Source organism: Oryctolagus cuniculus, chromosome 4, assembly GCF_051225735.1.
Source record: "Oryctolagus cuniculus isolate XC-2025 breed Fujian yellow rabbit chromosome 4, ASM5122573v1, whole genome shotgun sequence".
NCBI lineage: Eukaryota > Metazoa > Chordata > Mammalia > Lagomorpha > Leporidae > Oryctolagus > Oryctolagus cuniculus.
Window position 1 is genome coordinate 82,301,810 of NC_142870.1, and position 17,128 is coordinate 82,318,937.

General features: G+C 51.0%; 1 protein-coding gene across 1 annotated transcript; it reads left to right on the forward strand.

Moving 5' to 3' along the window:
- The first annotated feature begins 4,100 nt into the window (after positions 1 to 4,100).
- Positions 4,101 to 13,084, forward strand: LOC149127023 (uncharacterized). Its single transcript, XM_089331899.1, has 4 exons — positions 4,101 to 4,228; positions 11,064 to 11,258; positions 11,593 to 11,687; positions 12,771 to 13,084. The coding sequence occupies exons 1-4, from the start codon at positions 4,168 to 4,170 to the stop codon at positions 12,846 to 12,848; spliced, it is 429 nt and encodes a 142-aa protein (XP_089188025.1). The 5' UTR covers positions 4,101 to 4,167; the 3' UTR covers positions 12,849 to 13,084.
- The last annotated feature ends 4,044 nt before the right edge of the window (positions 13,085 to 17,128 follow it).

Sequence of the window (17,128 nt, forward strand, 5' to 3'; positions counted from 1 at the left end):
CATCCTATATGGATGTTGGTTCGTGTCCTGGCTGCTCCACTTCTGATCCAGCTCTCTGCTAATTGCCTGGGAGAGCAAGAGAAGATGGCCCAATTGTTTGGGCCCCTGCACCCACGTGGGAGACCTTGATGAATCTCCTGGCTCCACTTTCAGCCTGGCCCAGGCCTGGTTGTTGAGGCCATTTGGGGAGTGAACCAGCAGTTGGAAGACCTCTCTGTATATGTAACTCTGACTTTCAAATAAACAAATAAAATCTTTTTAAAAAGAAGTTTACATATAGAAAAGTATATGTAACCATCATTACAACTATGCAAAAATATACCTAGATAGAAATTGATACATAAAAGAAAGGAAACACATGAAAATAAGTCTTGTTCTGCAGAATGATGGGATTGTGGACTGACTTTTCCCCTTATCTACATGCTGAAATATCTTTAGTCTTTTTTTTTATTATTTAAAGAATTAATTTTGAAAGTTTATTTTGTTTTAAGAAACTCTTGAAATGTTCAAAAGCAGGGGCCAGCGCTGTGGTGCAGCGGGTTAATGCCCTGGCCTGAAGCGCCAGCATCCCATATGGGCGCCAGTTTGAGACCCAGCTGCTCCACTTCCGATCCAGCTCTCTGCTATGGCCTGGGAAATCAGTGGAAGATGGCCCAAGTGCTTGGGCCCCTGCACCCTCGTGGGAGACCCGGAGGAGGCTCCAGGCTTCTGGCTTTAGATTGGTGCAGCTCTGGCCATTGCAGCCAATTGGGGAGTGAACCAGCGGATGGAAGACCTCTCTCTCTCTCTATCTCTTTCTCTCTGCCTCTCCTCTTTATGTGTAACTCTGACTTTCAAATAAATAAATAAATCTTTTAAAAATGTTCAAAAGTAAATAGGAAATATAAGTAAATAGATATCAAAGGGACATCAAAAGTACTGTTGCTTTAAATACCTCCAACCATTCTGCAGCAATAGAGACGCCCATCCCCGTGGACCCAGAAAGCATCAGGTGCCACTCCCTGGGCTCACAGCAGTTCCTCCGCCGAGGGCACTTGGGGAGGGGACACCTTGGAGCTTCTAGGAACTGTCTGCACTTCGGGACCTGGAAACCTTGATTTTCATCCTTGGTGGTTTACAGGGGTCCCGTGACTACCTTAGTCGGGGAGTGAGGGAATGAGGTGCAAACTCAACAGGTTTTCAGGGAGGCCAGAGCAGCTGTGAGGGTGAGGGGAAAGCCAGGCCTAGTGGGACTCAGGAGGAACCTCTTGTCTGCCCGGTTTTAGAGTGGAAGACCTGAGCAGTGGCTGTCTGAACGTCTTTCCAGAAGCTTCCTGGGCTCCAGCCATTCCCCAGGCCACACACACAGCACTGTCTGCGTCTGGCACTGAGCCCCGGTCCTGAGCACCGGGCAGCAGAAGCCACGGGGTCTTAGCAGGGATTTGCCCCAGCCACAGCCCTCCTCCGGCCAGGGAGGAGTTTACCCAACACGAACAGGAATGTTTGTCCAGCTGTGCACTTTCTGCCACGTGTCCAGGCAGCCAGAGAATCCCAGGGAGAAGACAGAAAGCGGAGGCCTTCTCTCTGCTCTTCAGTTAACATCTTTCCCCACGAAAGCTATCCTAGAAACAGGTTTTGTTTTTGTAAAACTTCTTTTAAAAAAATAAAAAGGATGGATTTCATTTATTTGAGTCAGAGTTATGGAGAGAGAAGAGAGAGAATCTACCATCCACTAGTTCACTCCCCAAATGGCTGCAATGGCTGGGGCTGGGCCAGGCCAAAGCTAGGAGGCAGGAGCTTCTTCCTGGACTCCCACATGGGTGCAGGGGCCCAAGCACTTGGGCCACCTTCTACTGCTTTCCCAGGCCATAGCAGAGAGCTGGATTGGAAGTGGAGCAGCTGGGACTTGAACCGGTGCCCATATGGGATGCCGGCACAGCAGGCAGCGGCTTTACCCGCTATACCACAGTACCTGCCTGGAGTTAGATGTTTTGAAGAGAAACCAGAGTATCTCTGTCATTTCCTTACCATAAATGAAGTAACTATGGCACAGAGAGTGTAAGTACCTTGCCCAAAATAGCACAGCTAATGGCAATGAAGCCTGGGTCCAAACCTAGGCAGTCATACTCCAAAACCCCAACCACTGTGTTATACCAGAGGGCCGGAAAGACGGCTCAGAGAATGGGGAGATGAGTGTGGTCGGAGGACCAAAGGCCTTCTGGTCTGGAGCTGGATCCAACAGAGGGGGTGAGACTCACACCAGCTGAGAAGAGGGAAGGGTGTGAGACGGGGGGGGGGGGGGGGGTCGAGGAGGAGCAAAAGCATGGCGCTGGCAGTGAAGGCAGTGTTTAGACAGCTATGCAACTGCCAGGGAGGGGTCCTTGGAAGGGTGGGGGGGTTGGGCCATAAAGGCCTTCCCATGACTTCACCCTGGAATGAGGGCCCCGACAGCTTCCACAGGGACTTACAGATGGGAACTCTTTTATTATTATTATAGAAAGTTACAAAGATAATGAGAGCCCTGAATCCCATGTCCCCATTATTCAGCTTTAGCAATTGTCAACTCACAGCCAATCTTTAAAAAACTTATTTATTTACTTGAAAGAGTGATGGAGAGGGAGAGAGAGGGAGAGAGAGAGAGAAAGAAAGAGAGATAAAGGAAAGGTCTTCCATCTGCTGGTTTCACTCTCCAAATGGTCACCATGGCTGGGGCTGAGCCAGGCCAAAGCCAGGACCAGAATTCCATCCGAGTCTTTCACATGTGTGGCAGGGACCCAAGCACTTAGGCCATCATCTGCTGCCTTCCCAGTCGCATTAGCAGGGAGCTGCGTTGGATTTGGAAGCAGCACTGAATCCCAGGCACTCTGACGTGGGACGCAGTTGTCCCAAGTGGTGGTGGCCAACAGCTGCTCCACTGTCAGTTTGATCTCTTTCCTTGCCCACTACCAAGAGCCGGCTTTCCAGCCTGGCCTGCGCACTCCCAGACTCTCACTCGGTGTGCTGCTGCATGCTGCAGAAACCCCAGCAAGAGTGCCACGTGGAGGCGTTCTCCGCTCACCTAGCAAGAGCCCCGCGGCAGACGGTTGCTGACCGTGGCTCAGGTGCACGGTGACATCGCAGGACTCGGCTTCCCTCCTACTCTACTGGCCTCTACAGGTGGCCTCTTGCTTCATCCCTGCGCCTGTTGCCTCGTGGTTGGAGAAGGACTGCCACAGCCTTGGGAATCTCATCCCATTAAAGACAAACGCAAGAGATGGGGGGAGGGGTAGCTGCAAGCTCTCCTCTTCTCCCTGTCCCCTTCGTGAGAGGGCAAAACTCCAGAAGATCGGCATATTGCATGTGTAGGTCACTGGCTGGAACGGCACACTGGTCACCAAGCGGAAGGAGGCTAGGAAAGGGAGACTCAACTTCTCCAGCCTCTCTGGCGGCAGGTGGCGGGCGTGATTAGGAACCACTGTTGAGCCAGTCTTCAGCTACTGAGTCTGTGCCTCTTAAAGCAGCCTCTGCCACATGTGGGGAGTAAACGGGAACCTGGCTGGTCCAAGGGTGGCCACTTCACAGTTAGGCATCTCCCAAGTGGCCATCAGAATCACTTTGTCATATAGCCCCCACCCCCACGGTGTCTGCCCCTCAGCCAGCAGTGCAACAGCCCGTGGTGTAGACAGTGCCTGCCAACTCAGAGAGGGAATGGAGGTGCCCAGCTCATCTCCTGGTGGACAGGACCTCCCATGGGACCTCTCTTCATATGTCCACTGCATTTTGATCAAAGGAACTCTGGAGTGGGAGCCAGGAGGTCAGGGTTCTTGCCCAGCTCTGCAACACCTGAGCCGTGTGAGCCCACAATGTCCCTTGTCCTCCGCGGGCCTCAGTGCCTTTATCTATGAGGTAGGATGAAGCAGACTGGACAGTCCCTGAGGTCCCTGCCAGCTCTGTCACTCTGGTTGTTTCTGATCTTCCCCCTGGAGCCTGGAGTCCCCAGGTGATGTGGAAACCACCTCTTCTTGGGTGAGTTATCACAAGCAGCTGGGACACCTGTGTCACCACCGTGGTACCACACCCCTGCCCGCTGCCAGTGACCGTCCAGGTGTCAGCTGGCTCCTCCCCCAGGGGAGCGGATGGCAGGTGAGCTTATGGAGATGGGTGGTTATTAAGAGCCAGGTCCTCAGTCCCTTGGACCCACCTGCAGTCATGTGGCGGCTCCTGCTCCTCCTGCTGTGGCTGAGCCCTGCGACCCCAAACCGGAAGACAGGTGAGGAGACAGACAAGCGTTTGTGCTACAGGTTAAGGGGATCTTGGGCTCTGGTCTCTTCCAATCGTTCATTCACTCAATAAGTCAATCATTTCTGTTTCTGGCATGATCCCGCTCCTGAGAGGTAATTCACTTATTCAGACATTTACCAAGTGCTTACTATGTGCTTAACGTGGCTCCTCTGTCCACTTTCATGTCTGTCAGTGTTCTTTGGGTGATTAGCTTAGGAGGGTCTGTCTTGATTGGAGAGGAATGGAGTTTTCCAGAGAAGGTTCTGGTGTGTATGGGCAGCACGGGGCTCTATATTGTGCACTACGGGAGAAGGTGAGTGTGGCAAGCCCCGATCTGTGTTAACAAGCAGATTCACTGGGCACCTACCCGGCACCAGTCCATCACATTTGCATTTCCCTGACAATGTCATGGGGTGGATAAGGTTGTGTTTACCAGAACTTCTTTTGGGAGAAATTGAATCTTGGTGGTAAGGGTGGGACCTGACAGGGGCAGCCAAGTAACCACAGGCATGTTATTAAGTTGCTTTGTACCCCAATTTCTGAGTAAGGGCAGGGCTTCAGTTTTGTTGAGTGGGGTTTGCAAGGTTGGGAGCAGAGCAGGCTTGCTGGGGACTTTAGCGGAGAGGAAGAAGCTGTCCAGTGTCCGTCCTCCTCAGCCTCCCCAACAGCCCTGGCCTTCCTCCCGACAGAAACCGCAAACACACTGAGAGACAGTTGCTGGCCTGGGCTTCCTCGCCCACGGCTCAGCACTTCCATCAGCCTCCTGGAGAGGCCAGTGGTGTCATCCTTGCTAAAGTCTGAGTGTGTTCCCCAAGGTTCACGTGCTGGAACATTGGGAGTTTGGGCCTAAGAAGAGGCGATTAGGTCACGAGGGCTCTGCCCTCATCAACAGGTTGATGTCTCTGTCGCTGCAGTGGGTTATCGCCCGGGCGGCCCTGCTGTAACGGCGGGGTCCACCCCTCTTGCCTGTGTGTGCCCTCGAGCTCCTGTGTGCTCCTGCCACGTGATGTGTTCCACCAGCCCATGGTGCACCATGGGGCTCCCACCAGATGTGGCCCCAGACCAACCTGTGGTGTCTGTAATTTACCGTCTGGGTGTTCTATCGTTGCGGCAGAAGGTAGACGAACCAGCCACAGAGGAGTCAGTGGTAGTATCCCCTCAGCAGGAAGCTGTTTCCTGAGGGGTTCCCTGCCCCCACCATCCCGTGGCTCTCCCCTCTGTCCTGCATACATCACTCACCACGTGGCACGAGGCCCTTCACTTCCACCAACTGGACGGTGTTTGCGGGGTGGAGGGGGCAGTGGAACGCATGCACGATCCACCATGGTACCCGGCTCAGTCTCTCAATAGGATAAAACGAGTGAGTGCAGGCACCAGGGAGTGGGTACTTGGTCCCCACGGGGGTGGACTTCTTTCCCCTTAATGTGTTGTCATTTTTCTGAAGATATCAGTCAGAACTGTTAAGAACTCTAGCCCTCCACAGACACGGCAGGAGCTCAAGTGTGAGCCCAAGTTCAATTCAGATCTTTTAAACTAAATTAAATAAAAATTATTTCACATGAAAAATACAAAGATGCATTTCCTGCCTTCAGGGCTCCAGCAGGGGAGACAGACACACTTGCAGAAAGAAAGCTGGAACAGTAACCGACGGGTATAACTGCTGTACAGTGAATGAAAATCAATAGGTGTTAAGATCAAAGAAGAAAATTAATCCCAACTGGGAGGATGTAGGATGGCCTTTCAGAGTAGATCTAATTGATTTTTTAAAGTTGTTTACTATGGTAAATTCCAAACACAGACAAAAGTAGTAAAATTGTACAATGAACTCAATGCACCTGTTGACCAGCTTCAAAATTATCAGCATTTTGGTGAAACTCTTATCCTATATTTGAAATATATAGGGGCCGGCGCTGTGGCATAGTGGGTAAAGCCTCTGCCTGCAGTGCTGGCATAGTATGGGGGCGCTGGTGCCAGTTCAAGTCCCAGCTGCTCCACTTCCAATCTTGCTCTCTGCTATAGCCTGGGAAAGCAGTGGAAGATGGCCCAAGTGCTTGGGCCCCTGCACCTGTGTGAGAGATCCAGAAGAGGCTCCTGGCTCCTAGCTCCTGGCTCCTGGTTTCAGATGGACGCAGCTCTAGCTGTTTTAGCCATTCGGAGAGTGAACCAGCAGATGGAAGACCTCTCTCTGTAACTGCCTCTCTGTTACTCTGCAGTCAGAGTTACACACGGAGAGAAGAGAGTCAGTGAGAGAGAGAGAGAGAGAGATCTTCCATCTGCTAGTTCTCTCCCCAATTGGCCACAATGGCCAGAGCTGTGCCGATCCGAAGTCAGGAGCCAGGAGCTTCTTCCAGGTCTCCCACGTGGGTGCAGGGGCCCAAGGAATTGGGCCATAGCAGAGAACTGGATCAGAAGTGGAGCAGCTGGGCCTCGAACTGGTACCTATATGGGATGCCGGCGCCCCGGACCAGAGCATTAACCCACTGTGCCATAGCACTGGCCCCAATAAATAAATCTTTAAAATAAAATATATAATCACAATACCTTATCAGATCTAAAATACTTACTAAAATTTAAATCCTATCAGTGTTTCTATTTCCCTACTTGTCAAAAATACCTCTTCCTCCCTCTCTCCCTCCCTCCCATTCTTTGAGAGGCAGAGACAGACATAGAGATCATTCATCTCAGCTCACTTCCCAGATGCTAACGATGGCCGGGGTTGGGCCAGGCAGAAGCTGGGAGCTGGAAACTCAATCCAGGTTTCCCAAGCGGGTGGCAGGAATGCAATTAATTAAGCCATCACTGCTGCCTCCCAGGGTCCACATTAGCAGGAAGCTGGAATTGGGAGTTGGAGCTAGGATTTGAACGTGGGGACCACTCCATGGGATGCCAGCATCTCAACTGTTGAACCCAACACCTTTTGACAATTGCCTTATTCAAAACAGCATTCAAAGTTCCCACACATATTTAACTGATATATTCATTAAGCATCTTTAATTCTGTAATAGCCTCATTTTCCCTCCTTCTGTTTAGGGGTTAAAGTGATTTGTCGGCCGGCGCTGCGGCTCACTAGGCTAATCCTCCACCTTGCGGCGCCGGCACACAGGGTTCTAGTCCCGGTCGGGGTGCCAGATTCTGTCCCGGTTGCCCCTCTTCCAGGCCAGCTCTCCGCTGTGGCCAGGGAGTGCAGTGGAGGATGGCCCAAGTACTTGGGCCCTGCACCCCATGAGAGACCAGGATAAGTACCTGGCTCCTGCCATCGGATCGCACCAATGGCGGCGGCCATTGGAGGGTGAACCAATGGCAAAGGAAGACCTTTCTTTCCGTCTCTCCCTCTCTCACTGTCCACTCTGCCTGTCAAAAAAAAAAAAAGTGATTTGTCATGTAGAGTATCCTATATTCTGGATTTGGCTGATTGATTTCTTTTTTTTAATTAATTAATTTATTTATTTGAAAGAGTTATAGAGCAGGAGAGGTAGAGATAGAGATAGAGATAGAGATAGAGATAGAGATAGAGATAGAGATAGAGATAGAGAAATAGAGGGAGAGTCTTCTACCTGCTGGTTCTCTCCCAGATGGCCACAACAGCCGGAGCTGGGCCAATCTGAAGCCAGGAGCTTGGAGCTTCTTCTGGGTCTCCCATGTGAGTGCAGGGGCCCAAGGACTTGGGCCATCTTCTACCACTTTCTCAGGCCATAGTAGAGAGCTGGATCAAAACTGGAGCAGCCAGGACTTGAACCAGCGCCCATATGAGATACTGGCATTGTAGACTGGCTATGCCACAGCACCACAGCGCCAGCCTGCTGATTGAATCTTTGTGGATGTCAGCCCTGTATGTCCTGATACTTGGTAATTAGGGTTGGATCAAAATCAAAGGACTTATTTTGGCAGGAATACTCTGAAGATGGGGCTCTGTACTCTCTATTGCATCTTGAAGGAAACACACAAGGTCCAATTGTCCTGCTTTTATTGGCAGTGAACTTGATCATTCAGTGAGTCCATTACAAAAGTCCCCCTTCAGTATTTCTCTGATGGTTTTAGTTTCAGCTGGGGATTAGTGCTTTGATTTATTTTCTCATTAGGGGTTGCCCAGTGGTGTTTTTCTAATCCTATCACACTTTGCATCTATCTGCTGGAGTTCTTCTAAGACCTTGCTTTGTCAGTGATTTGATTTGTATGCAAAGGTTAAGTAACTATTCTTTTTTTTTTTCAGTCATTTTCAAAATAATGAGCTAGTTTCTTAGCAGTCCTGGGGAGACTGGACTTCACTCTGGCCTTAAAGCGTATGAATATTGTCTTCTGATGGATACGGGAGAAAAGGGCTCTCCAAGTAGAGGAAGCAACTTAGGCCAAAAGACAGCAGCAGGAGCACTTCACATATTTAGCGAATCACAGAAACGTGAGAAAAGAGTGAGAACCCTGGGTGCAGCATGGTGGGAACGAAGAGGGGATATCAGGATTGTTGTTCTACTCCCAGGTCTCTGTCACCACCAGAGGCGGGATCTGGGCAGAGGGCTCTTCCCCGTCTACAGGATGAGAGCATCTCTCTGGATCAGTGGCTCTCAATCTTTTCCGGCCCCAGTTCACATTAATAAATGCATTTTATGCTGTGACCTAGTACATACACACATGTATATAAAAATTCAAAAAGAACTCAAAACAACTTACTCTTATATATATGTGATTTCGATTATTCTATTCTAGTCTAGGCTATTCTACACTATTCTAGGCTGTTCCATCCCACATGGTCATGAGCACTGAATTGATCTGACTCACAAATAGGCTACAACCCTAGTTTGAGGGTTCCTGTGGCTCTGTGCTCCAGCCCTCTTGGGTTGATCTCGGCTTTGGTGACAACCTAGTACTGGGGCAGGCGTGAGGGAAGGGGGATGACGTGAGAAGGGAAAATGATCATTTGCGGAAGGCCCTGAGCTGAACTTGGGGCTACTGCTCCCCTTCCACCAGACACGCTCTTGCTCCTGTTTCCACAACAGAGCGCATCAGCCACATCCTGCTCCACGTCCTCTCTGGATCCTGCCTTCTGTTGATCCTGTCAACTTTGAAGGCCCTCAAGCTTATCCCTAAACAAAGCCCCAGGCAGGTGCTAACCCAGAGGCAGTTGGGAAGGTCAAAGCAGAGTTGAAGGACAACATCGTTGACAGTCGTGGGCACAAGAACACCTGGGACCCATCTCTACATGCGGTAACCTGTCGGGCTCTCTACCTGCCAATGCCTTGCCTTCTGGTATCTTAAAGATGTGTCCCCTTCATCTGTAGTCAATGGGCAATGACCAGATACCCATTAAGTTGAGCAACTTGGGGGAAATGGTAGAGGATGGGGCTGGTGAAGCTATTTTGTGAATAAGGGATGGGGACCTTCCTCTAACCCTCTGGGGGTTTTCTCTCCCTCTTATCACGATTCTTCTCTATCACTCCTCTCGCATTTCTGTCATTTTCCAGTTGTCATCTCCTTTCCTTCTCTCTCTTTCTCTCTCTCTCTCTCATTCTGTCTTTAATTAATTAATTAATTTTTAAATTATTTATTTGAAAGGCAGAATTACAGAGAGAAGGAGAGAGAGAAAGAGAAATCGTTCATCCACTGGTTCGCTCCCCAAATGTCCTCAACAGCTGGGGGTGGGCCAGGTTGCACAAATCCCAGGGCTGGGCACTCCATCTGGATCTCTAGTGTGGATAGCAGGGACCCAGTACTTAAGCCATCATCTGCTGCTTCCCAGGCACATTAGAAGAAACCGGATTGAAAGCAGAGAAACTAGTACTTGAACCAACACACCCACATGAGATGCAGACATTGCAAGTGGCAGCTTAGCCCGCTGTGCCAGAACTTCCTCTCCTCATTTTTTATAACTTTATTATTTATTTTGAAAGTCAGAGTTAAGGGGGAGGGGAGAGCGAGAGAGCAAGCTTCCATCTGCTGGTTCACTCCCCAGATAACTGCATCATCTGGTACTGGGCCAGGAGCCAGGAACTTCATCTGTGTCTCTCACGTGGGTGTAGCCGGGACATGAACATGTGGAATGCCAGAGTTGCAGGCAGTGGCTTTACCTGTTTGCCACAATGCTGGTCCTACCCACTCCTCATTTCAAAATTTAATTATTTGTGGAGTTGGTGCTGTGGCTTAGCAGGCAAAGCCACTGCCTGCAGTGCCAGCATCCTATATGGGTGCCAGTTCCTGCCCCAATTGCCCCACTTCTGATCCAGCTCTCTGTTATGGCCTGGGAGAGCCGTGGAAGATGGCCCAAGTCCTTGGGCCCCTGCACCCATGTGGGAGACCCAGAAGAAGCTCCTGGCTCCTGGCTTCAGCTAGGCCCAGCTCCAGCCATTGTGGTCATTTGGGGAGTGAACCAGCTAATGGAAGACCTCTCTCTCTCTCTCTCTCTCTCTCTGTAACTATGCATTTCAAATAAATAGATAAATCTTTTTTAAAAATTTAAATTGTAAGATTTTATACACTCTGGATAAAATTCTCTAATCACATATATGATTTTCTCACATTCTATGTGTTACTTTTCACTTTCTTAATAATATCGTCAAAAGCTTTTAATTTTGATCAAGTTCAGTTTGTCTATGTTTTCTTTTGCTACTTGTGCTTTTGATGTCATGTCTGAGAAATCATTGCTTAATTCAAGGTCATGAAGATCTACACTTATGTTTTCTTTGGGAGTTTTATAATTTTAGCTCCTATTTTGTGTTAATTTTTGTATATAGTGTGAGGTAGGGGTTCCCAATTCATTCTTTTACGTGTGGATATCCAGTTGCCTCCACACCAGTTATTATGTCTGTCCCTTTTTAATGTCCCCTTCACTGCAGGCAGCTGCTCCCAGCCCCAGCCCCTCTGCTGCTCTGGAACCAACTACCACTGCAAGAGAGGAAGCTGCTACTGTGATGAATTCTGCCACATGGTACCCGACTGCTGTCCCGACCACAGCGCCCTCTGTAGTCCTGGCAACTCACACGAAGGCTCGTTCCCATCCACGGCAGAGCCGGATGCTGTGATTGACAGAGGCAAGCTCCTTGCCTGTAGTTTACTGGGTGGCCCATAAGCTCCCTGCAATCCCGAGACCCTGACATTCTATCCAGTTCATGCTAACGTGCATACATATTCATACCAGCTTTGTTGTCCAAACGCTTCCTGTTTCCCTCTGAGTCATTTTCTAAGTCCCATAGAGATCAGGGTGGGTGAGGAGATGGGTGGATTCCAGCTTCCTGCCTGCACCAGAGTCTCTCCTGGGGTGGATGTCCCCTGCCTCGAGTCTGCAGAGGGCTCTGGGATGTTGAGCAGCAGCAATTGAGGGTGGGAGGCAGCGACAAGGACAGGAGCCGTCACCCTGTGTTTCAGCTTCTTGGACTACAACCATGGTGCTCCAGATGGTGCTAAGGGTGGAGAAGCCACCAAGCCCTGCCAGGGGCCATCTGGATGGGATGCAGAGCATGGTGAGTGCCCTGCAGGTTCTGCCAGGAGGAGTGGATGATACCCTGCTCCTGCCTGCCTTGTCTCCAGTCCTCACAGTCGGGCAGCAGTTATGGAAGGTGGAAGCAGGGCCTAAGTGAGGCAGACCTCCACCACAGTGACGGCTTTGAGTGTAGGAGCCAGGATTTCTGCCCATGGACACTGGAATTTGAATTTCATGTAATTTTTATGTGTCATGAAATATTCTTGTTTTTTGATTTCCCTTATTTATTTATTTCATTTTATTTGAAAGGCGAGGAGGGGGAGAGAGAGAGAGGGAGAGAGAGAGAGAGAGGGAGAGAGATACATAGACATCATCCTGTTGTTCACTCTCCAAATGCCTGCATCAGCCAGGGCTGGGCCAAGCTGAAGCCAGGCACCTGTTCTCAATCTGGGTCTTCCATGTGGGTGGCAGTGACTCAGTTACTTGAGCCATCACCTGCTACTTCCCAGGGTGAGCTGGATGAACAGGAGGCTGGCATCAGAAGCAGAGCCAGGACTCGAACCCGGGCATCTTACTAGGGAAGTGGCATCTTAACTGCTGTACCAAACACCTGTCCCTTTCTTCACTGTTTAAAAACATGAAGAATGTTCTTGGCTTGTGAGGGGTACAAAAATAAACAGTGGGCCACATTGGCCCATGGACTGCGCCCTAAATCCTCCACCATGTCTCTTTCCTTGTGTGTCCTGGCTCCAGCCCTGAGCTGTCCAGAACTTTCAGCCCAGCCCTGAGAGACAGCTCCCGTCCCAGCATGTGACAGCTTTGGGCAGAAAGAAAGGCAGCAGAGTGCCATGGGAGAGCCTGCTCTTTGGCATCAGAGGGACTTGGCTTCCAGTCCTAGCTCCACCATTGCTATCGGGGCAGGAGTGGAGGGCAGGCACCGCCTTGCTCAGTCTTGGTTTCTCCATCTGCACCCTAGAGCTGGCCTGGCAGGACTGTGGGGAGAAGCAGTTGAGATCAAGCCTGGCGAGGGCCTAGCTCCTGGTGGGTGTGTGAGAATGCCTGTTACTTGGGAGCATGGGCAGAAGTCAGAGGGTGGACAGACCTTGGCTCATTGCTTCCTTAGGTCCAGCAGCTTCTCCAGCCCAGCCTCTCGGGAAGGCCGCTCTCCGTGGCTGTGAAGGGAATCAGAAAGAGAGCGTGAGTGCTCCTGAGGCTCTGCCCTCCCTGTCCAGCAGGGCCCGCGGAGCAGAGGTCCCCTCTCCGCACCTCGGCAAGCCGGTGCCAGTGACGCTGCTTGTCACTCAGCTGCCATCTGTGTGCTCCTGTGTCGGTTTAGCCAGAGGAAAATGGAAACCTGCAATTGTCATAAACACATGTTTGTGGAATCAGCCATGCAAAATATGAGACATGAACTTGGCTCCTGGTGTTATCATTCCTTGTTTTGTAAGTCCCTTAGAGATGGTCACAGTCAATGTAGCAAGCATTTCTTGAAAGTAGAGAGTAAGGACCTAGCACCACTTTAGCTAAGTAACTTCTTCTCTCTCCTCAATACTCCTTCCTGGGATCCCTATTATTCTCTGCAAATCTGGAAAAAATCCTGGGCTGAGCCTCTAGCTCGGGCCCCATGCCCACTCCCTTCCCTTCTTTGGGTTGGAAGGAGAGGCAGGGGCCTTCCTCTGGTGGACTGAGACCGGCCTTTTGGGGTCTCCTCGTGTGTAGAGAGCTCTAGGAGAGGGATGCCAGGGTTTGTGGGGTCTGATGAGCTCATCCCCTTCCATCCCAGACCATTTGGCTCTGGTTTCCATGAATGGTTTCCCTGTGCTCAGCCCTAGATCCCAAACCTCAGGGGCATCATTTTTATGTTAAAATTGTTAAAAGACTCATTTATTTGAAAGAGAGAGAGAGCGAATTGTTCCATCCACTGATTGACTCCCCAAATAACCACAATAGCTGGGGCTGGGCCAGGTCAAAGCTGGGACCCAGGAACTCTATCTGGGTCTCCCACTTGGGTGGTAGGCGCTCAAGCCCTTGAGTCATCTGCTACCTCCTAGGCGTGTTAGCAGGAAGCTGGATTGAAAGCGGAGCAGCCGGGACTTGAGCTGGCTCTCCAATATGAAATTCGAGTGTCACAAGTGGTGGCTTAACCCACTGCACCACAGCACCCACCGCTGCCATGCACAGAGTCCACGTGGGTGGTGGGATGGCACAGCATGGGGTCATCACGGCAGAGCTGCGGCCGCTCTGGGTGCAGGAGGCAGCAGAATCCATGGGGAAGAAGCTGGAGAGGGAGCACGTCCACAGGCCGCAGGGTCTGTGTTCCAGTGCGGCGCGGGCTACGTGAGGACAGCCCGGCATCCACGCAGCCAGTGCATCAGTGGATTGAACGCTGCCATTCACCTGTGGCTCCAGCCCAGGCCTTGGTGACCAGCAAGTGAGAGAAGTCCCAGGCTCTCCTGGCCCAGAGCACCATGCTTTGCGATTGCAAAGCCAAGGATTCAACAGAGGCAGGGAATATGGAGCTGCTGGCAGAGCGGTGGCCGCACAGCCGTGTGCCCACGTGTGTGGACGACCACATGCACCTCATCCCAACCGTCCCAGAGAAGACGCAGGAGTCACTCCCACTCATTGGGCAATAAGCTCCTCCAGAGGCCATCAGCACGGAGGGCAGGAATCTATTTAAAAAGAAGTTAAGGAAGGCGGTAGCTCTGAAGCGTGTCACTTGTCTCTGGCTGCTGCTTCCTTTGTGTGTCAATCCTCAGAAGTGGAAAAAAAACCTGGTGCTGAAATTTGGGTCAGAGATAGCACGGGGGAGAGTTTCAGAGCCTAAATTTCACATGGCGAGTGTTCGTCCTGGCAGTAGGCGACTCCCATGTCCCCACTCCGAGCGCTCCCGGGCACCAGAGCCTTCGGAACCACGCAGGTGCCAATCGGCTGGCGGGCTCATCCGATGTGCCTGGGTAGAGCTGGAGGAAGGGGTTTTCTGTGTGCTGCTATTCCCCTGCTTACCAGAGGTATCCCACACCATTGCCCATACGCTGTAAAGCAAAAGCCACAAGGTTGCTGATTTAGGAAAAATGAAAAGTTTCCGGGCCTTTGCTTTGCTTGGTTTTGTTTTATGTGCAAGGGCAGGAAGTTGATTTAAGACGTGGAGGGGCCAGCACTGTGGCATAGCAGGTAAAGCTGCCATTGGCAGCGCTGGCATCCCATATGGGCTCCAGTTCGAGACCCGGCTGCTCCACTTCCAATCCAGCTCTCTGCTATGGCCTGGGAAAGCAGTAGAAGATGGCCCAAGTCCTTGGGCTCTTGTACCTGCATGGGAGACCTGGAAGAAGCTCCTGGCTCCTGGCTTCGGATTGGCGCAGGTCCAGACTTTGCTGCAAATTGGGGAGTGAACCAGCGGAAGGAAGACCTCTCTCTCTCTCTCTCTCTCTCTGCCTCTCTCTGTGTGTAACTATGACTTTCAAATAAATACATCTTAAGAAAAAAAAAAAGACGTGGCGTTTGGAGACAGAGTAGTTTGGGGAAGGATTTGGAAGGGCTCCTTGTGGATGTCATTTTCCGGCCCTCAGGATGTGGATGCACGTTTCTTGACATGGGCTGGAGATACCACAGACACAGGAGAAGTGATGCGAGACTAGGCGTACAAGGCATAGCTCCCCTCTCGCTGGCCGATGATCCCCGGGGCTTTTGTTCCATCGGAGTGACAAGACACACTTGCAGGGACACTTCCCCCTTGAAGGAACTGTTGCCTACATAAACAAGACAGCCGGAAGTACTGGGTTTGGAAAAATCTGGTTTTCGTGCAACAGAATGGGATGAAAGTCTAAATAGCATTGCTTACTTAGCCCTAGATCATCAGAGCCTTTTTTTTTTTTTTTTTTTAATTTTTTGACAGGCAGAGTGGACAGTGAGAGAGAGAGAGACAGGGAGAAAGGTCTTCCTTTGCCGTTGGTTCACCCTCCAATGGCCGCTGCAGCCGGCGCACCACGCTGATCTGATGGCAGGAGCCAGGTGCTCCTCCTGGTCTCCCATGGGGTGCAGGGCCCAAGGACTTGGGCCGTCCTCCACTGCACTCCCTGGCCACAGCAGAGAGCTGGCCTGGAAGAGGGGCAACCGGGACAGAATCCGGCACCCCGACCGGGACTAGAACCCGGTGTGCCAGCGCCGCAAGGTGGAGGATTAGCCTAGTGAGCCGCGGCGCCGGCCATCAGAGCCTTTTTGTGACAATCCCCTGGCAACAGGAAGGGCAAGGGAGAAAAAGCAAACAACTGGAGCTAGGACAAGCTAAGACTCCCCAAGAGTGAATAATTGAATAAGGGCTGCCCAAATATCAAATACTGTGTTTGACTGCGGCCTCTGTAGCACCCAGGTTCTGCCCCAGCATGATGCCTTATCACTTTTGATAAGAACCTTGCCTTTTTTTTAACCTACTTATTAAAATGATGATATAGCCTGTCCATGCTATTACATATTTCCCTGGTGGTTTGGTTTTCAAGAAAATAAATAAGGTTTCATTTTCCCTTAAAAAAAAAAAAAAAGCCCGTTCACCCCTTTCATTTTAAAACTTCGAATGTTTATTTGAGAGGCAGAGAGAGAGAGAGAGAGAGAGAACCCCACCCCACCACCCCACCCCTGGTCCGTTCACTCCCAAATGCCTGCAATGGCAAGATTTGGGCTTGGGTTCAAGGCAGGAACTTCAATCCAGGGCTCCACCATGGGTGGAGAAGAAAGGTCTTCCTTTTCCGTTGGTTCACTCCCCAAATGGCCGCTACGGCCGGCACTGTGCAGATTACCTAAGCCATCACCATTGCCTCCCAGGGTCTGCATTAGCAGGGAGCTATAGTCAGGAGCCCGAGCTGGCCCTGAACCCAGGCACTACATCATGGGATGGGAGTGTCTTAACTGGTAGGTTCACCCACCGCCCTCAGGGTCATCTTCTGTCTCTTCCTGGCCTTCATTTCCTGCTTGCCGAGTCTAGTTCCTCTTCACAACATACTTCACGTCCACTCACCGTGTGGACCCACTGCTGAGCTCCTGGCTCGCGGCCCCCTGACTGATCCTCTTGCCCTTGACTCTCCCCTACCTGCTCTCTGCCCAGGTGGTGTTAGTGTTGCCAGCTGCTCACTCAGAAACCATCACTGGCCTCCCATCATTTACAGAATACAGGGGCCCCGTGCACTTTTTCTTCCTCGTCTCCTGTTAATTCCTCTTCATTTCCTCCTGAAGGGAATGACCCCTTTGCTAATCTGAGCGCTGGTTTCTAATAGTATAAGGGCCCTGGTGGCACAGAGCCCAGCTCTTGGCTAATGGGTTTGTCTTAACTGAGTTTCTCCTGATCATTTATTTAGGAACATAATCTCCAGGAGCAGGAATTAGGAAAAGGGGAATCAGAGCAAAGAGGAAGGGGAGCCAGATGGAGATGTGTGAGGCAGCTGGCGTTGACGGGCTGCTTCATCCTGTGGGCTTTCTACTTTTTTTTTT

What these genes read in the sequence shown, in the direction of transcription:
- LOC149127023 (XM_089331899.1), top strand. Translation starts at nt 4,168, where the DNA reads ATGTGGCGGCTCCTGCTCCTCCTGCTGTGGCTGAGCCCTGCGACCCCA. An exon ending in GACCCCAAACCGGAAGACAG is followed by an intron (nt 4,229 to 11,063) that starts GTGAGGAGACAG and finishes CCTTCACTGCAG; the next exon opens with GCAGCTGCTCCCAGCCCCAG. An exon ending in TGGATGGGATGCAGAGCATG is followed by an intron (nt 11,688 to 12,770) that starts GTGAGTGCCCTG and finishes TTGCTTCCTTAG; the next exon opens with GTCCAGCAGCTTCTCCAGCC.